The sequence below is a fragment of the Canis lupus genome, chromosome 9, assembly GCF_003254725.2.
Source record: "Canis lupus dingo isolate Sandy chromosome 9, ASM325472v2, whole genome shotgun sequence".
In the NCBI taxonomy this organism is placed as follows: domain Eukaryota; kingdom Metazoa; phylum Chordata; class Mammalia; order Carnivora; family Canidae; genus Canis; species Canis lupus.
The window spans coordinates 41831014-41853325 of NC_064251.1; the positions used below are offsets into that span (position 1 = coordinate 41831014).

At 47.9% G+C, this 22312-nt stretch overlaps 1 protein-coding gene across 6 annotated transcripts in view; it reads right to left on the minus strand.

Annotated features, from left to right (window-relative positions):
- The window catches only part of RHBDL3 (rhomboid like 3), a 47178-nt gene that overhangs the window by 5213 nt on the left and 19653 nt on the right, over positions 1 to 22312 (minus strand). For 5 of the 6 annotated variants that reach the window (XM_025476507.3, XM_025476508.3, XM_025476505.3 and 2 more), the window contains 5 exons: positions 21010 to 21234; positions 16725 to 16873; positions 14622 to 14734; positions 9446 to 9546; positions 781 to 841 (listed from right to left, as the gene is read on the minus strand). In XM_025476507.3, coding sequence (XP_025332292.1) covers positions 781 to 841; positions 9446 to 9546; positions 14622 to 14734; positions 16725 to 16873; positions 21010 to 21234 — 649 coding nt within the window. Of the gene's footprint in view, positions 1 to 780; positions 842 to 2514; positions 2669 to 9445; positions 9547 to 14621; positions 14735 to 16724; positions 16874 to 21009; positions 21235 to 22312 lie in introns of those variants that run through there. The other variant, XR_004819108.2, reaches the window with a different exon arrangement.

Below are 22312 nucleotides of genomic sequence, written 5' to 3' on the forward strand. Positions count from 1 at the left end.
CCCCACTCCACGGTGCCCCACTGTCCCCCACTGCCCTGATTCAAAGAGTCTGTGGGCCTTAGGGCAAGGAATGTGGAAGTGGACAGAAGTGCAGTCCACATAGGTAGGCCCATGTCTATTCTGACTCTTCTTCCCCACGTAGCAGGCAGTTCCAGGCAGACAGCCCAGGGTGCTCCTGCCCCAGGCTGCCTACAGTGTGGGCATTAGAAACAACAGAGGCCGGCTCTCAATTCTGCCCCCATCACCTCCAGCTGGATGGCTGTGGGCAGGGGCCATGAGCTCCAGTGGCTACCTATAAATAAAGCCTTAGAAAAAATAGACTCTTCAGGTCACCTGGGTGGCTCAGTGATTGTCTGCATTCAGCTCAGGTCATGATCCAGGCCTGGGTCCTGGGATCGAATCCCTCATCAGGCTCCCTGCAGGGAACCGGCTTCTCCCCCTGCCTGTGTCTCTGCCTCTCTCTCTCTGTACCTCTCATGAGTAAATAAATAAAATCCTTTAAAAAAAAAATAGCCTCTTCACAGCCATGTTCTGAGGGCTGAATGAGAGACCATGTGTCCCCTCTTCTCTCTGCCTCCATCACTTCCGTTCAGATTCTTACCTCTTTCCGCCTCAGAATGAGCCTCTCATAACACCCCTACTTTGTCACACACTATTGACATGTTTCCCTTTTTATTTTGACCACAAATGCCTCAAGGGCAGGGATTTGCCATCTTTCTACCCTCCAGGCCTGATGCAAGCAAGGCTCTATTCCACCCAGTTTGCCCTGTCAGTACTTACTACAGATCAAGGCCACAGCCATTCGCAGCAGCTTGAATTGACACTTCATGCCTGACCAGTTCTAGGGAAAAAGAAAGTTTCATTAGTTCCAGATCTGACCACTCCTCTACAGATGTACCTCACTTAAGAAAATCTAACATTAAAAAAAGTTATCTCGGGGATCCCTGGGTGGCGCAGCGGTTTGGCGCCTGCCTTTGGCCCAGGGCGCGATCCTGGAGACCCGGGATCGAATCCCACGTCGGGCTCCCGGTGCATGGAGCCTGCTTCTCCCTCTGCCTGTGTCTCTGCCTCTCTCTCTCTCTCTCTGTGACTATCATAAATAAATTAAAAAAAAAAAAAATTAAAAAAAAAAAAGTTATCTCAGGGGTGCCTGGTGGCTCACTTAGTTAAGGCATCTGACTCTTGGCTTTAGAGCTCAGTTCATATTCATAATCTCAACGGTCTTGAGTTCAAGGCACTAGTCCAGGCTCAGGGCTCAGAGGGGGTCTACTTAAAGATTCTCTCCCTTGGCCCCTCTCCAACTTGCACTTGTGCTCTTTCTCTTGTGCTCTCAAATTAAATAAATAAATAAATCTTTTAAAAAATAATCATCTCCATTAAGTCTTGAATGAGGCAGCTGTGGTTTGGTTGTAGATCACACCAGCATGAGATTTCAGGCAATGGTAAATTTATTACTGTCATGAAAGCACTTGAGCTGTACTATAGGAGAAAAAGAATACAGATCTAGGGAGATGAGGTCCCTGTCCTCTCTACATGGGCAGATAACAGCCAAGAGCTGTATCAACTGCTGGGGTCCCACGGTTGCAGAAGGGATGCAGGACAGCAAGCCAAGCAAAGTCAAAGCAGAATGGTCAGGATGATAAAAGAAACCCAAAATCCCACATATGAGAAATGGATGGAGAGAAGAGCCCGGGGTCAAGTTCACTGTTGTCAAGTATCAAATGAGTCACTGTAAGGACAGGCATATTCAGTATAACCTGTAAGCGGAAGACTCAATGGATGAAAACTTCAGGGATTTTTTTTAAAGCTCCGGACCTTTCTATTTCTAATAAGTAGAGCTGTCCAAACATGAAATGTGCCATCATGGGGGATCGCGAGTCTCCCATCACTGAGAGGTTCAAACAGGGGCTTGACATCACTTGGAGGGGATGCTCTACAGAATCAGGCGTTGGAAAAGAGGGGGGAGCCAGATGGCCTTCAAACAAATCCCTTTTTCCCCTGAGAATCTCAGAACACTCTGAACCTCCACAGCAGATAAACAGAGTATAATTATTCACCTTACAAAAGGATTTTTCACTTTACAAAAGACTTCGCCACAGGGTTCCTTTGAGGGGCTCTCCTGCAGCACATTCAAAGCACCATTCCATTTATCCAGATACACGCATGCACAGAAACGAGTCTGGAATCTGCCTGGAACACATCAGCCCTAGGGAAGGAGGCCACTGCGTACAGACAGGGGCTCCTGTCCCCTCCCACCCAACCCACTCGGTCTTTGCTGCCTGGCCCAGGCCCAGCTGAGGGCGGCACATCTCGTACTTCTTTGATGTTGAGAGAACACATGTGTTAAATGTTACCGGGGCCCTGAGCCCTGGCACATACAGTAACATTTATGGAAGCTTCAGTGGAGCAAGCAAGAGAAGACACAGGGCAACTGCCAAAAAGTTGGTGAAATCTTGCAAAAGACATTCAGCATCCTGCCCGTCGCCTCCTATTCCCCCCTTACTCGTCACTGACCGGCAAGCCCTCTTCATCAAAGGTGAGGTGAGCAACACACAGCCCCTCTGCAGGTGGGGAAGTCTCAGCTTTGCTTGCTGATGTGTTCTCTGCTAAGAAGCAGATGACAGGCAATGTTTGTCACCTGCTGGTGGCTGTCCACAGCGAAGGCCCGCTGGAAGACAGGGAACAAAACAGGAATTGGTGCTTTCCACTGGACCTGGTAACCCAGTCTAACCCAGCTTGGCCAACTGATGGTGGGCAGCCCCCCTGCTCCTCTGGAATGAAACCCTAGGATGGGCAGGTACTTGGGAGGCACCTGACAGACCATCTCCTCTCAAAGGGAGACACCCACTACCAAGCGGCTGACAAAATGGCCCTCCCACCTTTGTGACACTCCTGGAGCAGCCCTGGGAAGGGGCTCTAACCACTAAAAAATTCTTCCTGCTCTTGTCCAGCCAGGCTTTGTCTCCTTGCGATGTCCACGGATGGATCCTATTTCTCCCCTATTAGGGGAGTGACACCCATGTCCATAGCAGCATTATTCACAACCACCAAAAAAAATAGAAGCAAACCAGTGTCCATAGATGGATGAATGGAGATACAAGGGAATGTTAAAAGGAAGGAAATTCTGACATAATGAATGAACCTTGAAGACATTATGCTAAGTGAAATAAGCCAGTCTCTAAAGGACAAATATTGTCTGTATGAGTCCACTTCTATGAGCCACCTAGAGTGGTGGAACCCATAGAGACAGCAAATACAATGGTGCTTGCCAGAGGCTAGGAGAGGCAGTTGTTTAATAGATAAATAGTTTCACTTCTGCAGGATGAGGAGTTCTAGATATAGATGGTAGTGATGACTGCCCAACATTGAGAATATACTTGACAAGGGACGCCTGGGTGGCTCAGCGGTTGGGAGTCTGCCTTCAGCTCAGGGCATGATCCTGGGGTCCTGGGATTGAGTCCCACATCCAGCTCCCTGCATGGAGCCTGCTTCTCCCTCCGCCTGTGTCTGTGCCTCTCTCTGTGTGTCTCTCATGAATAACAAATAAAATCTTTAAAAAGAGAGAGAGAGAGAGAGAGAGAGAGAGAGAGAGAGAATACTTGACACTAAACTGCATAATAAAAATGGTAAATTTTATGCTATGTATATTTCACTCCCCCCAAAAAAGTGATACAGAACACTTCCAATATTCCTTTTCCTCAAAAAAACCCTCTGAATGAGTAGCTTACTTAAAAAGACAGCATCTCTTTCACTGTGTTCTGAGTGATACTATCAGGCCAAGTCAGTCTAGAATATATTGGCCGCGCTGTCCTTCAGCTGAGCTCCATGTTCCCTTTAGGCCCTATCTGGGGCCTGTCTTCAAAAGCACCATCCATAGTTTTGGTCTGGCAAGGCCACTGGTGAGGTGGCTGAGAACTCCTTTCTGGCTAGTGTCTTCATTTGTAAATCTGGGGTAACAAGAGTGCCTATCTCAATTACCTACCTCGCTGGATTGTGAAGGGAAAATGAATTCAAATGCGTAAAGCGCTAAGAACATTGCCTGGCATGTGGTAAGCATCTAGGAAATGTTTGATATTATCAGTCAGGCCTGAGACAAAGGCAGTGGGTTTGGCCTGCACAGCATCTTTAAAACTCCTGAATGACCTTGAACTACTAGCCGGGCAGTCTCTCCAGGCCAGCTCCCTTAATAATCGCTGCCTGGCCCCTGAAGGCACTGGAGTTGGCCAGGTAGATCCAGTCACATCTCCACCCTAAACTTTAGGGAAGAAGAAACTGAGAGTCCACAAGGGGGGCTGGCTCAAGGTCATAGTAAATTAACGTTGAGAGCAATAGGGCCCTCAGGTCTAGGGGTCTGTCTCTTCCTGCTGGCGGCTCCAAGTGCCCCCAAAGCTAAGTGAACGTGGTCAATGCCTCCCAGTAGCTGAAGGGTTAAACTACAGTCACCCCATCCCACACCAGCTGCTTCATTTTCCCCGACCCATTATTCCCTCCAATAAAATGAACCGCAGTGAAACAACAGGAGAAATGAAAAAAGAATCTCCCCACAGCTAGCACTGCTGCTATAAATGTGGAAGCGCCTGTGGCCCCAGGGAACACACATCTTTTGCAGCATCTCCGAGGGGTGAGAAAGAACCCACCCTCAGCAAACAAGGCAGTGACCGGTCTCCTCAGCAGTTTGGCAGCTTGTTCACCCAACCATTTAAGAGCTCAAAGCTGAAATCCAGGCTGGATCTCGATGGCTTTATGTATCCTGGTCAAAACGACTTCAAGAAAACCCAGCACAAGGGAAGGAAAAGCATGACACAGATAAATTAGGGAGCCATTATTTGTCCTACGAAAGGACTTTTATTAATAAAATGAGCCTTACAACAAAGAGACCTCTGGTGTCTTCTAGATAACAATCTTTCTTTGTGCTTTGACAATATGGTCCTGTTGCAAAAACTGAGATCTCAAACACTTTAGGGAAATATCTATTGTATGGAGCAAAGTGTAAGTAAATATTTTGTATATTTAATAATGGAACTCTGGCCTGTGGGCCCCAGCAAAAAGCAATTAATAAATTATTCAATTATGTATATCTTAATACTTCTGGCATTTTTTTTTAAAGATTTTATTTATTCATTCATGAGAGGCAGAGAGAGAGAGAGGCAGAGGGAGAGGCAGGTTCCACACAGGGAGCCCGATGTGGGACTCGATCCCAGGACTCCAGGATCACACCCTGAGCCGAAGGCAGGTGCTAAACCTGCTGAGCCACCCAGGGATCCCCATACTTCTGGCATTTAAACTAACAAGTCTTGATTGCAGGTCTTCTATGCCATCAGTTTTTTTGTTGCAAATTTTTAAAAAAGATTTTATTTATTCATGAGAGACACAGAGAGGCAGAGACACAGGCAGAGGGAGAAGCAGGTTCCATGCAGGGAGCCCGACGTGGGTCTCGATCCCGGGACTGCGGGATCACGCCGAGTCGAAAGCAGATGCTCAACCACTGAGCCACTCAGGCATCCCTGTTGCAATATTTTCTGAATTTAATCCCTTGATGTAAACTGCAAGTTTTTTGGAACTCAGTTTGATTTTTTATTTTTGCCTTTTTTCCTTAAGATTTTAGTTTTAAGTAATCTCTACACAACGTGGGCCTTGAACTCACAAACCAGAGATCAGGGGTGGCATGTTCCATCAACCAAGCCAGCCAGCCAGGCACCCATGGAACTGAGTGTTTTTGTGAAAAATAAGACATGTTTTCATTTCAGGCAGAATCTTTCACTTAAACAGACAACCTGAAAACAGAAGTGTTCAACACTTTTCTATTTTGTATCCAAAGTAAAAAGAACATATTTCCTAATTGTTCTCTGTAGATAACAGACAAAAATGGGTATAAATAAAAAAAAAAATTACATGTATTCAAGGATACAAACACACACACATACACACGCACACTCATGTGCATACACATAAACACACATACACACATGGAATTTCACAGCTGTGTGGTGATTTGCCACATGGAAAGCATTTTCCCATCCATCCTTTTTTTTAATATTTTATTTATTTATTCATGAGGGACAGAGAGAGAGAGAGGCTGAGACACAGGCAGAGGGAGAAGCAGGCCCCTCGCAGGGAACCTATGCAGGACTCCATCCTGGGACTCCAGGATCAAGCCCTGGGCCAAAGGCAGATGCTCAACCGCTGAGCCACCCAGGAGTCCCTCCATCCATCCTTTTCATGTCTTTCTCACAAGTACCTTGTGAAGAACGGGTTACAGATGAGGGAGCAGAGAAGTGAGAAGTAAAGGAGCTCATGGCTCTTAAGATGGTGACACCAGGACTCAAATCCACATTTTCTGACTGTTATGGTTCTTTCTTCTGTCTGTTCTGACAAGGCGCTTTATTGTGCACATGTGTGCACACATGCACACACATATACACACATAGACCAAATCTTCATTTGGGAATTTAAAATACTAGTATATATATAAAAAAAAATACTAGCATATCTGGGGCACCTGGGTGGCTCAGTCAGCTAAGCATCTGCCTTCGGCTCAGGTCAAGATCCCAGGGTCCTGGGATCAAACCCCACATCCAGCTCTCTGCTCAGCGGGGAGTCTGCTTCTCCCTCTGCTCATGCTATCTTTCTCTCTCTCTGTCTCAAATGAATAAATAAAAATTTTTAAAAAATAAAATACTAGCATATCTATTAGATGGAACCACATGACACTGCCAATTGAGTGCTTCTGGCCCATAGAAATGGCCATCTTATAGCATTGTTCCTAACTCGACTCTGAAGTGCTGGGCACTAAGCTAATTTGGGTAAAGGTGGCCTCTTGTTGAAAGGAAATCAACTTTTCTGATAAGAAAATGAGATGTTTTGTTTTGTTTTGTTTTGTTTTTTTCCACCATCAAATAAGTACCACACAACTTCTAGGGAAAGGCAACCCTATGTCATGCTCTGGAGACTATAAAGTTCCCAGTTGGCCAGGGAAAGCTGTGTTCTTCTAGAAGGACAATGGGCTCTTGGACAGGACTGCTCATCTCCACCACCACAGGTCATGGGCTACTTGCCAGAAAGAAGTGCGAACTGGAACAAGACTGCTTTCATACCTCCCTCCTCAACTGCCATGTCCCACCCTGTCATTCTGGGGGTGCTCTGTCCTCACCATGGGAACTTCTGGGGCCTCGGGGCCATTGCCCATGCTGTGGGGAAGGGGGTGGGAACAGGGCATCTCTATGAACTCCAGTTTGTTTCTTCTTACCCTGTTCTCCCCTCATCCCCTCACACACATACACATCTTGAGGGGGAAGGAGGGTTTGTTAGCATTTCCCAGTCCCCTACAGAAAGGAACTGGGGCAGGGGGAGGGGGAGCAGCGGAGGTGGAATTCAGAGAAAAAGCTGTGTCTGGGGAAAGCTGTGGCACTGATACAGAATGACCCATTTAAAAGGGCTACATGAGGCAGCACTGCGCTGCAGACAGGCTGTGTGTGTGTGTGTGTGTGTGTGTGTGTACGCACGTGTGTAAGCACATGTGCTCACACACTCGCACATCCACACAAAGCCTTTCCACACCTGCTGGGTCTCTCCAAGTGCTCATGTGAAATTGCCAAAATTCAGACAAGTAGCAAGTGTTGATAGTGTCTGTCTGTCCATCCCCCTCTCCCGTCTCCCTACCCCGCACCCACCTTCCTTTCTTTCCCTCTGTCCCTCTCCTGTACGCTCACTTATACTCTCTTTTCTCTCTCTCTCTCTCTCTCTCTCAATGCACAAAGGGGACTTCGGTGAAAAGGAAAACGATGGTGCGTTGAGCAGGCAGGTGACGGTGGCAATAATAAAGAAGAAATGGGAGAATTTAGGAACTCCAGACTGTTGTAACAGAGCATTCACACATCTGCCACGTGGGTGAAGACAGTGAGGGAGGAGGAAGGTGAGAACAGGAGGACCGGGTGGGGAGCTACGCCTTTTCTAGAAAGACACACTTCATTCATTCCCTCCTTCCTTCATTCAAAATTTAGTCGGCAGGTGGTGGGGGGGGGCGGGCACCGGGCTGGCTCAGTCAGCAGAGCTGTGACTTGATCTCGAGGTTGGGAGTTCGAGCCTCAGGTTGGGTGTAAAGATTCCTTAAAATAAAAAAATGTAGTCGGCACCACCTACCATTTGTCCAGTCCTCTGCCGGGTACTGGGGATGAGTCAGACCTGGACCCTGCCTAGAGGGCCCCTCCTTCTAACTGCCTCTAAAACAAGGACTTTGGCCTTTTCTGAGACTATCAAACTAATGACAATTTCTTGCCTTGGAGACTCTGTCTCCATTCTGAGTCCACCCTGGCCTCTTCTGGGAGGAGTAGGGAGTTAACATTTATGTTGAATGGTTATCTTCACTTTATCTCATTTATCACATATCATCCTGTTTCACAGATGTAGAAACTGAGGCACAAAAAAAAAAAAAAAGAAACTGAGGCACAGCATAGTTAAGTAACTTGCCCAAGATCCTCCTTTAGGAAGTACGTAGCTAGGACTCAGATCTCGGCTGACGAGCTCCAAAGCCTATGCTCTTAACCATTACCCTAGAATGCCTTTCATGAAAAGGCAAAGAGCACAGGAAAGGAACAGCAGTGTCTTGCCACTATGAGAGGTTGGTGTAAGGGAATGACACTTGAATCATTGTCAGGAGCTATGGGTTCAAGTTCCAATTTTGCCACTGGTGATCAAGGATTGTAAATTTTTTTAAAGGTTTTTTTAAGCAGGCTCCATGCCCAGCATGGAATCCAATGTGGAACTTGAATTCATGACCTCAAGATCAAGACTTGAGCTGAAATCAAGTGTTGGATGTTTAGGGGCGTCAGGGTGGCTCAGTTGGTTAAGCATCTGCCTTCAGCTCAGGTCATGATCTCAGGGTCCTGGGATTCAGCCCCGGGATTGAGCCCCACATCGTCGAGCTCCCTACTCAGTGGGAGTCTGCTTCTCTCTCCCCTTCTCCTTCTGCCCCTTGCCCCCACTTGTGCTCTCTCGCTCAAATTAATAAATAAAATCTTTACAAAAAAAAAAAAAGAGAGAGTTGGATGCTTAACCAACTAAGCCACCCAGGTATCCCTGTCTCCTTTTTTTTTTTTTTAAGTAAGCTCTAGGCCCAAAGTGGGGCTTGAACTCATGTCACCAAGATCAAGTGTTGCATACTCTGCTGAATGAGCCAGCCAAGAGCCTCTATTGTAACATTTTTTAAAGTCTAGTGGGAAAGGGGTAGAATTAGGGAAATGGGTAATTTCATAGTCAAGAAGAAAAAAAAAACATAAATTGTATATGGAAGGGCCCCATCTGAAATAAGCCTGCAGAAAGCAGAGAGCATCTGCAAACTCTAATATTAGCCAGGTCTGCCTGGCATTTATGTGCCTGAGCTGGGGAGTAGATGACTGATGCGCAGGGGGGACGCCAAGATAGGCATGCTGGGACAGGAGGTGCTCACCATCACGATGTTGGCCAGATGGGCAGAGACAAGCGCATACACCCCTCCAGAGGAGCCCACGACCGGTGCAGTCATGTCAGCCACAGACACCGCCAGGGACCCTGGTACAGAGAGATATGCGGAATTCAAGGATGCTGGAGCTTCCTCCCTGCCCCTGCCCCAGGCCCTTGAACCTAGCCTCCATGTCCTCTTCCCTGCATCCCATGTCGTCCTGGAGCCCCCTAGAGGCCTTAACTGATGGCTGGAAGAGCCATTGATTGAAACTTCTCCTTTTATAGGAGACTCAGTGGAGGGGAGGGATAACATGGTGCCACCTCAGGGTTCCGGGCAATACGCAATACTATCAGAGCAGCTGTGATGCATAGGTACCGTGCATCAGACACCGGCCACGTGCTTTACGTACTCTGTCCCATTTAGCTCTTTGAGGAAGACAACAGTGGCCACGCTGCAGAGGTGAGGAGACTGAGCCCAGAGTCACTCAGTAGGAAGAGCAGGAACCAGGATGTAAATCCAGCTTTGTGGACACGAGGCCTGTGCTTTTGGCCTCAACAGCAGCCACTCCCCCAAATGGGTACAGAGGTCAACCTCCATCCTCCATCATCACTCTTGCTGCTCAACTGCGGCATCTAGAAACCTGCTTGGCACCACCTCCAACCTCCCTTCAGCCAAATGAAATCACAACAGGCCAAAAGGATCTCCAGAGTGGGGGTTTCTCTGGAAGAAAAATGTCCTTGAAAAGTCCCAGGGAAGAGAGGGAGAGAGATGATGTCATATCCTCTGGGGGAAAGGAAGGGTGTAGACTCTTGGTCTGGGGGATGACAAACTTTTGTGCTGCGAGGGAGGCTGAGCAGAGAGGAGGGAAATGTATTGTTCTGGTCTCATTTAAGTATGATCAATGCTTTCGCTTCCACGGAAGGACATGGGAGACTAAAAATAACTGGGAGGTAGAGCCTAGGGCCCAGAGGCTGAGAGGTGGCTGGCCCGGGTGAGTGTGCAGAAACCACCACTGGAAAATGCCTGCAGGCTCAGGAGCCAATTAGCTGCTGCCTGGGTGGAGAAGGAGGGTCCGGCAGATGGCCAAACTCTGCAGGTTCTATGGAGGTGGAGGGTCTGCTACATAAGGGGAGGCAGGGCCCAGCCCAAGAGCCAGAGCACCTGACACCCCTGAGCCTGGGGAACCCCCATAACGGCATCCCCCTTCTCTCCCCTACCTGCGCCCTCAGACTTCTCTCAAGGCTCCTTGGCTCACTGAGATCCTTCAAGTAAGAGATCCCAACAGCAAATTCTGGGTCTCAGGGGGATGTGATCTCCCAGGAAAAGGCACTGTTGGGAACTGAGAACTCCCACATCCTTCTCCCCTCCCAGGGTAACTATAAATCTTTCTTCTCTCCTTTCATGCCTTCCCTCTGGCTTTAATTAGGTATTGATCTATTGTCAGATAACTTTCTTTTTTTACTGCCTAGCCAAGGGGTCAGCTGTATATAACAGAAAAAAAAAAATCCCAGGGTGGCAAACCGGCAGGCAGTGGGATCTGCATGACAAAGGATTCCCACGCTCTCCTGGCAGCCAGCGAGGAAGGCTGCATTGCAGGGCTGGCTGCCCAAATGGCTCATTAATTACCGCATGGACAGAGGAAGCCCCAGCCTCCCTGGACTGGCCTCCTTCCTCTCACAGGTCCCTACACACCGGCCCAGCTTCTGCTCCCTCGGCCTCCCCAGTGCGGTGACATCCACCAGTGGCAGAGAGACAGCAGGGAAGCCTGTGCAGTCCAGCTGCCCCACACTGACCTTTCTCTCACCCTACCCATGAATAAGAGTCCTGACCCCAGGATCAGGGGTCAGTTTGGGATTGAGGCAAGAGTCTGGAATGGGGGGTGGGACTGGCTAATCGTGTGACCTTGGGCAAAGCCCCTGAATTGTTTGGGCTTCAGCTTTCACATCTGTCAAATAAAGAGGTCTAAGGCTTTCCAACTTCTGAGCAGCTGAGCAGTGAAACCCTCTTTTCAAAGGAAACTTTACCCACACCCCTACCCTATGGAGCAGAACACAGAGAGCCTATGGCTGAATGGGGGTGGGGTCTGGGGAGTCAAATATGCCTCCCACTGGGGGCACCTCAAGAGTTCCTTTCAGATCAGAGATTCAACAACCTGAGCCTTGGCCTGAGATCCAGGATCTGAAGTTTGGATCCCGGTTCTAGAATCCTGAATGTAACCATCTGGCCCTCCATGTGTGGCAAAGAGATTTTCCCCAAATGGGTGCAGATTAGCCCAGGACTAAAGGAGGTGGGAGACATCAAATATAAGCCTGGGCCTGTGTGCATATCAGTATAGCAATAATGGCCATTCTAGGGCAGGAGGCCTGGGCCAAATAGGATTCCTGACAAGCTGTTTGGAACCTAACCTAACCTTATGGACGACAGTTCCATAAGGCCAGTACAAATTTCCCAGAGGTCCCGGGGGCAGAAGATGGGGACAGAATGGCAAGCTGGAGGGACACACACACCTCTGCACAGCAGTAGGCCAAGACTAGTTCTAGTGGGGGCTATGAACTTTCTCAAAAAAATTCTGGGTCAACCAGCACGCAGATAAATTGGTGACTTTATCATAACACACAGCTGCAAAAATTTTACGCTGAAATATTTAAAGCAGGTGTTTTCCAATGTCTCCCTTAGCCATTAAAAAAAAATCCTAATAAAAATCAGTGGAATATCTACCTTTAAGCAATATAACTTTATTTATGCATGTATTCTTCCATTTGTTCTACAAATATTTGTTGCTTAACATATGCCAATCCCTGTGTTAGGCTCTGGGGAGGCACACATGGTTGATAATCTATATAATCTGTAAGAAAAGCTTGCTGGAGCATTTAAAATGCTGGTTTTCACACACTGGCCTCAAGCATTGGTTAGAAGCATGGGGCAGAGGAAGGGTTTCCACTCACTTCTAGTACTTCTTGATCCTTCTGAGAAAACCAACAAGTCATTTCAGCTCTCTGAACTGCCTCTGAAATGGAGATGACAGGACCCATGTCATAAGACTTGGGGTGAGTATAGGAGGTAACGTATGAGAATCCCCTATTGCAGGCCCAAAGTACCAGATGCACCTGCGCAGAGGTTAGCTGTGCAAACTGTGCTACAAAATCTGACAGCCTCGCCTTTGGAATATTTTCACTGGGTGGGACCTAAAGAGTGGAGCCTGATGTTTGTTAAGACCTCAGTTGGTTTCTGACCATAAATTATCTGCACAAAGGAAAAGGCCTGCCTTTGGGTTCTCACTGCACCTGGCAGTAGGCTGAAGCACAGCCTTTGGGGTCAGGCGGCCTGGGTTTGACGCCAGCTCCACCACATACAACTGAGTCTCCTTGGGCAAGTCTCCTGAGGCACTCTACCACTCAGGTTCTGTACCTGTGACAAGTGGAGCGTGCTGGTACCTGCCTTAGGAAGGCAGGCCCTTCCTGACTACCGGGTATCCAGTCAGGATCTGGCTCTCTGTGAATGGGCCCCCCTCTGGACTTGGGATGCACACAGAGTTGAGAGGGAGGAATGGTGCAGGCAGATCGATCAACTTGATCCTAGAGATTAGTGATATGATACATGGTGACCAGAGTGTCCTCTCTGAGTCCCTGCCTCAGATATAAGAGCACAGGTTATTTGCTTTATGATACACAGTCCCTCCCCATTAGTTGGCAAGGCATACTTCTGTTGATGCACCATCCCCCTCTGCACTGGTGTCACTGGGAAGTGACACTGGCACAGCTTCCCCATGGGGTGTCATCTGGTTTGGGTGAGCCCTGAGTCATCTTGAATCTCATTTCTGTCCTCTGGGTTATTGGCACTCCCATCTAAATGACTACTAACTGCAAGCGTTATGAGTGTCTTTCCTGTTCCTTGCCATTAACCATCTGGGTCTCTGAGTATCTAGGTATAGAAAATGGGACTACAAATCTCCAGATGTCAAGACTTGGGGGTGGGGTGCGTGGGTGGCTGAGTACATCTGGCACACAGAGATCCTCATCAGACCTTGGTTCAAGGATGCGGAAGGCACTAAATGCTGGGAGAAGCTCGGGGGAGAGGGGTGCTGTCCAAAGGGGCCAAGTTTTCAACTCTCAGCACACAGAGAAATGAAGGTGTGGGGCTAATCTGCCATGCTGAGGGCTCATGAACTAGCAGACCGGCCTTGCCAAGAGTGGGCAGTCGGGTGGGACCCTTCTCTCTGGGGTTCTTGAAGTCACTTCAGTGGCTCCCAGGGTCCCAGACTGCCTGTTGTTTACAAGGTCAACGGTGCCCTGCTCTCCTGATGACAACTTTAATGCCACTCAGGAAGGATTAAGATCTTACTTAAACATACACACAAAGCTCCCTTGGGCACAGCTGTCAAGGTGAAGAGCTGAGGCAGCAAACCTTGTTAAAGAAAAAAAAAAGCCAGCTATAAAGTTGGAAACATCACGAGGGAGATCCCTCTGTTCAGAAACCCAGTTGGCGCAGACTTTTCCTGCAGAAATGCAGCCTGTGCTCCCCAGCTCACCCCAGCCTACCTCACCCCCATTGGGGAGGAAGAGGGGGAGTCTTGCTGGCTCTAGGGACCCTGCTATCCTCAAGGTCATGGTCTTGGCCAAGTGAGCGGGGTTAGCGGGGCCCCAGTCTCCTTCGGCTGGCACAGGTGCTCACTATCTCTTAGGCCAGACTGGTTCCTGTCAGCAGGGGGTCAGTCAAGAGGACAGGCGCTGGCCTGGCTGCGGAGGCACCTGGCTCCACACATTGGATGTCCCCAAGGGAATCTCACTGTGCCCAGCACAGTTTACATGGCACTCTTATTTTATTCGTCACCTCACTCTACCCTCCTAACACCCTACAGGCAGATCTTATAAGTTCCTTCCTAAAACCTCACGGAGCCAAGAGAGGTTAAGGAATTTCCCTAAGCTCGCACAGGTACAACATGGCAGTGGAAAGACTGAAATGTTGCTCCCCTGGCCATCCTCTGCCTCTCTTTTCAGATGGCAGTCCCCTTTCCTGCCTCCCTGGGAAGGTGGGGAGATTGGCCTGGAGAGCAACCCTAATAGTTAGGAGCCTAGGTATGGAGTCCGGAGTCCCTGGAGGCCTGGGACTTGCCGACTCCCATGGGATCTCCTAGCCGCCCCAGGGAGGTTGACCCCTGTGGATTCAAGGATCACTTGCCTACCTGCCACAACGCCAGCCACGTAGACAAGCCCAATACGGGTTGCTCCGTGCACCATCTCCAAAGGTACCCCCACGAGGAGCTGCAGCACCACATTGAGTCCCAAGTGTTCTATCCTGTACAGAAAGACCACATTCCATCATTCATTCATTCATTCATTCATTCATTCAACAAATACTGCATGCCAAGATGCTGGGGATCCATTAGCGAATTATACCTGCCAACCTGCCCTGGAGGAGCTCCTGGTCTGGGTTGAGGACAGGAATCACAACCATCTTGGAAAGAGTGCACCCTGCCCTGCCTGCCACCTGGGACAGGAACAGTGCAGGGCCTGGACAGTGACTGGTAGTGTCTGTACCTGCCTTAGTAATGGGGGGCTAACCATAGTCAAGATCCAGAAAATGCATCGGTTGACACACAGGAAGCCAAGGCTCAGAGAGGGGCACTGCCTGGCTTTAAGTCACAGAGCCCAGGTTCCTGATGTACAAAATCTGCTCCATCCACCAGGAGACAAGGTAGCTCTGGCTCCCTACTGTACTTGTAAGAGCTATAGATATTTAAAAGAGAAAGACGTTTTCAAAAGAAACACAAGCATATATCTCTTAGAATTTAATAATTCAAAGTTCTCCCTTAAAATCTCATAGGGGAGGCTTCTTCCTGGTGAGAAGGGACCCACTCTACTCCCAACCCCCTGGGGTTGGGTTTTCTTACTCTGTGAATACTTTCCTTTTTATACTATCATATATCTGTGACCAGATCTTGTTGCTAAATGGTATCTAACTGGGTGAGCCTATTACTAGAAAAAATTGTAACTTTACTATTACTGCATCAATGTGTGCTTTCAAGTTTATAAGACACTCTAGCATCCATTACCTCATTTAAATTGATCCTAGAGCACCTGCTTAGCTTCCTGGGGATGTTTAAGTTATAGGGTAACAGGGTACGTCATGAGAGGTCTGGACCCTGGCCTGGGTCACAGCCCCATCCTGGTCTGGAGGGCCAGGCTTGGAAGCAAACTGCTGTGCCACTCAGGTCACGTGGGTACGTGCCTACCCAGGAGGGCACCTGCAATGTAACTCAGACAAATGGTGCTGTCCTGTGAGGTCAAAGCATGGGACGTAGCAGGCAAAGTATCAGCCTGCACTAACCATCTCCTCTGGCTCAGAGTGGAGACATCCCTTAGAAACCACTGACATGTCTCCTCACCCCAAAACCCCTCTCCTGTAAGTGCAGCCAATTAGGGTTTGGCACTTGTGCTGCTTTGGAGGCTCAGCAGGAGGGGAGACTCACAGTGTGGCTCCCTCTCGGCCATTGTGGGTCTTTCTGCTAAGGAATGGGAACCAGAGTGACCCTCTTCCCACTTCCAAACCCAGGGACAGGCACTCCCAGAGCTTTTCCCAGGCTAACAGTGAACCCTTTTGCTTCTCTCTGGAGACACTGCAGAAGACACCACAGAGGCTAGTGTCTACGGACTCTACTTTCCCAACTGAGTGCTTTTACTATGTAAAAAAAGGTCTCTAGCCAAGATCATGCTCTTCAGGGGACTGGGACCTGGGTGGTCACCTGGCCAGCCAGCAGGTCCTTATCGTGGGGTAGGAGGCACCAGTGAGAACCGACTATATTCCAGCCCCAAAAGAAGCCACATATCTACAAACAGAAACTACCAGTATTGCCAAAATTCCTCAAAGACTCTCACCACCTATGGAGACCACCTTGAGAAAAAGGCACTTTCAAGAAATCTATTCTTTATTTCACTTATGGAGCCACTTGCACACACACAGAGTTTATGGACAATGAATTTGGTTGCTAACCACACTTCCCTTTTTGCTTTGGCCACTAGGAACCTCAGAGCAAGCTTATAACCTACATTTATACTGCTCTCACTATGGGCTTAAATTTAGCATTTTCCTCCATCCATTTCCCCTTTCCCATACGCTGACAATAATTAACTCATATATTTTGCTATTAGGTAAATTTCAAGGAGCCACCTCAAATGCTGTGTCCAGAAAGATAAAAAATAATCTAAAACATATATTTCAATCTAGGCTCTCTGGATCTATTTTCCCACAAGGACTCTGGGTGGAGCAAATGAAGGCAGGTACTCACCCAGCATGCATGAAGATGTACGTCAGGTAGCGCCACGCCTGTGCGCGGAGCTGTGGATGATAAACCAGTGAGTTCTTCAGGTATCGCGGATGGGTTACCTGTAGCACAAATTGATCCAGCGACACTCCATTGTAGAGGAAAAAGGCAACCTGGATGAAAACACAGAATGATGAGGGCCTATTACTAGACACAAGACTGCCCACGAGCCCCTCTGGCGCTAATGTTCAGAATCTCTACTGAAAATTGTCACCTTTCCTCCTTAGAGAACGAGGGGCACCCGATGGTCAGTGTGCAGCCTAGCTTTCAATTACCTCACCCCACTTCTGTCTATTTTGTGTTAAGTGGTCACAATATGTTCAGATGGGCCCTGCCCACACCTCCTCGGGGCTAGGCAGGAAGGGTTCCAAGGTTTTAAACTAATTGCAGTGGGTTGCCTAGGTGGCTCAGTCGGTTGAACCTTGGTTTCGGCTCAGGTCATGGTCTCACGGTCCTGGGATCAAGCCCCACATCAGGCCCTGTGCTCTGCAGGGAGTCTGCCTCAGATTCTCTCTCCTTCTCCCTCATGCACTCATGCGTGTGCTCTCTCCCTCCCTTGCTCTCAAATAAATAAATAAAATCTTAAAAAAATAACCTAATCACAGTAATAATTTACATACCATTTGGGGGAAGAGGCAATTCCACATAAGTAGTTTTTTAAAATTGTGACAAAATACACATAACATAAAATTTCCCGTTTCAATCAGTGTTAAGTGTACAGCTCAGTGGCATTCAGTTTACTTAGGATGTTGTGCGATCATCACTGGCACCATCCACAGAAGTCTTCTCATCTTGTAAAACTGAAACTCTGACTCCATTAAACACCAACTCCGCCCTCCCCTTTCCCCCAGCCCTGGCAACTGCCATTCTATTTCCTTTCTCTATGAACTTGATTCCCTGGGCACCTCATCTAAGAGGACTCATATGGTGTTTGTCTTTTTGTGGCTGGCTTATTCTACATAGTATCATTCCTCAAGGTGCACTCATGTTACAGCATGTGTCCAAATTTCCTTCTTTTTAAAGACTGAATAATATTCCACTGAATTAAAAAAAATTCCACTGAATATATAGACCACATTTTGTTATCCATTTATCCAACACTTTGGTTGCTTCCATATTTTAGCTATTGTGAATAATGCTCCTATAAAGACGATATACTAATAAATCTCTTTGAGTCCCCGCTTTTGATTCTTTTGGGTATTTACCCAGAAATGGGGTTGCTGGATCACATAGTAGTTCTATGTTTAATTTAAAAAAAAAATTGGGATCCCTGGATGGCGCAGCGGTTTGGCGCCTGCCTTTGGCCCAGGGCACGATCCTGGAGACCCGGGATCGAATCCCACGTCGGGCTCCCGGTGCATGGGGCCTGCTTCTCCCTCTGCCTGTGTCTCTGCCTCTCTCTCTCTCTGTGACTATCATAAATAAATAAATAAATACCTAAAAAAAAATTTTTTTTAAAATAAAAAAAATAAATAAAAAAAAATTTATTTATTTGAGAGAGCGAGAGAGTGAGAGTGCACATGCATAAGAGAGAGAGAGAGAGAGAGAAAAGGAGCAGGAGACACAGAGAGAGAGAGATGGAGAGGGAATCCCAAGCAGACTGTGCTCGATCTTACAACCATGAGATCATGACCTGAGCCAAAACCAAGAGTTGGATGCTTAATTGACTATGCCACCCAGGTGCTGCTCTATGTTTAATTTTCTGAAGAACCTCCACAGTTTCCAGTAATGGCTTCATTTTGCATTCCCATCCACAGTGCACCAGGGTTCCAATACCTCTACCTCCTCACCAATACTCCACATGAGCTGCTTTCGCCCATGACTGAAGCATATTTGTTTATACCCTAAAAGGGTACTTTTTAAATAGAACTCTTTCTAAAATGCATCATTCAGTGGGCGCCTGGGTGGCTCAGTCAGTTAAGCATCCAACTCTTGATTTCGGCTCCCATCATAGTCTTGGGGTCATGAGATCAAGCCCTGCACTGGGCTTCGTGCTCAGCATGGAGACTGCCTGGGGTTCTTTCTCTCCCTCTCCTTTTGCCCCTCCCCTCATTCTCTCTCTCTCAAACAAACAAATAAATAAAATCTTAAAAAGATAAAATGTATCATTTAGGGGCACCTGGCCAGCTCAGTTGGAAGAGGACATGACTCTTGATGTTGGGGTTGTAAGTTCGAGCCCCACGTTGGGTGAAGAGATTACTTATATAAACTTTAAAAAACATAAAATAAAATGCAGGGCAGCCCTGGTGGCTTGGTGGTTTAGCGCTGCCTTTGGCCCGGGGTGTGATCCTGGAGACCCGGGATCGAGTCCCATGTCGGGCTTCCTGCATGGAGCCTGCTTCTCCCTCTGCCTGTGTCTCTGCCTTCTTTCTATCTATCTATCTATCTATCTATCTATCTATCTATCTATCATCATGGATAAATAAATAAAATCTTTAAAAAATAAAAAATAAAAATAAAATAAAATACATCATTCATGTCCCTGTGTTCCTCCTCAGGGTGTATGCATACTCTTTTAAAGCTATCTCAGGTACCGATCTGGGCTGGTAGCTTCCTACCATGCCCCTTCCATTATCTGTTACAGAACCAGAAAACCAAAAACAAAAGCTTTGAGCTTTCGTACAAATAGTTTGAAATAATTATTTCAGGGGTGCCTGGGTGGCTCAGTCGGTTAAGCATCTGCCTTCGGCTTGGGTCATGATCCCAGGGTTCAGGGATCAAGCCCTACATCAGGCTCCCTACTTAGCAGGGAGTCTGCTTCTCCCTCTCTCTGCTCACACTCTCCCTCTCTGTCTCTCTCAAATAGATAAACAAATAAAATCTTAAAAAAAAAGAAACGATAATTCTTAAAAAATTATTTCAGTATTTTCTTCTAGATTCGTGGTTTGAGTTTATAAGTTGAGGTTTCTGGAAATTTGAAACCAATCTGGACACTCAATCTGGCCTCTCTGGATGACCTTGGACACATTATTTGAATTCTCTGGTCCTTGGTTTCCTTACCTGGAAATAGGGATACCAAGGTGATCATGAGGTTTGAAAGGGGTGAAGTGCAGGAAGAGCCAGCTGGGTGCCTGTTATACACTCAGCAAATGAAGCTATAATTAGTGTGGGGTTAAGGCCTCCTGGGCTGAGCCTGAGAATGGCTCAGGCCCCCCAGCAGGACTCCCTTGGGAAACGCTCTGTCCATCTCACACAATGCGGGTGGCCTGGCAGCAAATACAGCTCCCAAGGCAGCTCATTATTATTGGTCCTCAAATAGAATTTAATAAATAGACCAACACAGAAAGCATTTGGAGGACGATTCCAAGAATATCTCAGAAAAATCACATCTTCAACATGTACTCGGATGAAGCCATAACAACAAACGGAGGAGCACTGGCTTACAGATCAGCTATTCTGATTTAGGAAAAAAGGAGGATGCCATGGAGCTTAATGATCCTGTTATTTGATTCGGCATCAACTTTACAAGAACATATGCCCAGGTGGTAATTAGGCCCATGGCTAGGAAGAGAAATACTGCAGATTATAGAACGCCGTTCAGGAGCTGGGGTCGGGGGCTCACAGATTCTAGGCTGAACAGCCAAAAGAACTCAGAGTTTCTCACACATAGGCACTGATTGAGAAAGTGGTACCTCTGGATGCTGTTGCATCAGCAGAAGATGTTTAGAATAACAGGTATGGATGATTCCCAAGGGGAGAATGTTCTTTCAAAATATGTTAAGCCCACATTTACCTGTTCATAAACACCCCTTCCCATATGTATTTGTAATGCTTTTGCATTCAGAAAGCACCACCAGCCACTCTTGCTCTAGAGGAGTCCTATGGGAGGAGGGTGGGTCTGGTTATCCTTACTTTACAGGTGGGAGAAGGGGCCCCAGGGGAGCAAACAACTTGTCCACATTACTCACCGAGGGAGGAACTAAAATAGCTTGCTTTAAGGAGTTAGCCTGGCTAACTACCCCAAATCAACAAACTTATTACATTGCTTTTGCTACTGCTGTTTTGGTAGGGATGGGAATGTGGGAAGTTTGCTGTGGTCAATATGGCTTGATCATCTTTGGGATATCTTTGGGGTCCAGGGGTTAAAACAACACTTGCAGGCTCTGGAACACAGGTCTGACTGGTGAATGACAACTGGTCCTCAACCACCTCAATCTTTTGGTGGAAAAGATGCTGCCCTTCCCCTCTTGATCTCAGAGAGCCTCCCGCTGCCTCTCTCCCAACCCCCTCCCCCCCCACTTGTCCTTGCCTCCAGCACTGTGACTGTGATCATGAACCAGGGTGGGGGGCAGCAGGTGTAACTGTCGTAGTACCACTTCCGGTCAATCTCCCGGGGCAGGGTCTCATAGGCCACGTGGCGGATCAGACGCTGGGACAGGTTCAGACCTTTCTCCTCCAGCAGGGCTTTGCTGCAGAGCCTGCGGTTCCCCTGCAGGATGGCCTGGCGGAAGCTGTTAGATCGCTTGTTGCTCATCTGCACAGGACACAGGATGGGGCAAAGGGTCAGAACTGGGGTCTCGGGGGGAGCCCTGACCCATTTCCCAGCCAGTACACTCCTTGGACCAATCGGGCCTGATTCCACCTTCCTCTTTCCTCTGTAATCGTTAACAAGAAGCAATATTCACTGAGCTCTTATCTGGCAGCTGTTGTTCTCAGCATTTGCCATGTGTTGGGCTCATTTGGTACTCTTAACTGGTCTGCCTGTTAGAGAAGGATTATGAAAATGCCCATTCTACTCAATCACACAGAGTTTTAGGGACCCACTGAGTTCAAACCCAGGAAGGCTCTGGAATCTGTACTCATGTTCACCATACCTTCTTTCCATCCCCCTATCCACCAGCCATCCATCACAATTTACTGGGCAATTACTAAAGGTCAGTGCATTGCCAGATACAAGGCATACAATGCTGCTCAAGACAAATAAGTAACCAGCAACTATGCATGGTTCAGAGTGAAGGCTGCTGAGGAGCAAGCAGGAGCCTGAGCCAGTCCCACAGTGGGGGCAGGGAGGGCCTCCTGGGAGGTGGTAACTCAGAACTGAAGGGTGATGAGGAGTTCATGTCCTCAGACATCCTAGCTTGGGAAGAGGTGGGCAGATCTTGATTAGATGGGCAAGTTTGCAGAGAGGTCTCTAAGACTAGAACCCAAAACTGTGCTTGTGGGAGGCCATCACCCCTGAGTGCTTTCAAGGAGCCTGTAATGCCTGGCAAGCCAAGGAACTGGTCCTAGAGCCTTGTCTGCAGACTGGTCATACCATGGCAGCATAATGCTGCCGTGATGCAGCCTCCCTGGAGTCCTGGCTGTCTCCCTCTATGGTCAGTTTGACTCCCAGAAACCAGCTGGCTGATCCTGCTGACTTCCAGCCTCCCGGGGCCTCTGTTGCCTCCCATCTGCCCTCCGTGACCACACTCTAGACCCTCCTTACAGGGAGATACAACTCTTCCAACCCTAGAGCCATAGGGCTGCCCAGGTAACTGAGGTAGGGACTATCAACATATTCCTGAGACTGTAGTCTTAGCAATGGACAGTTAGCTAAACCTGATGGCAGAAGT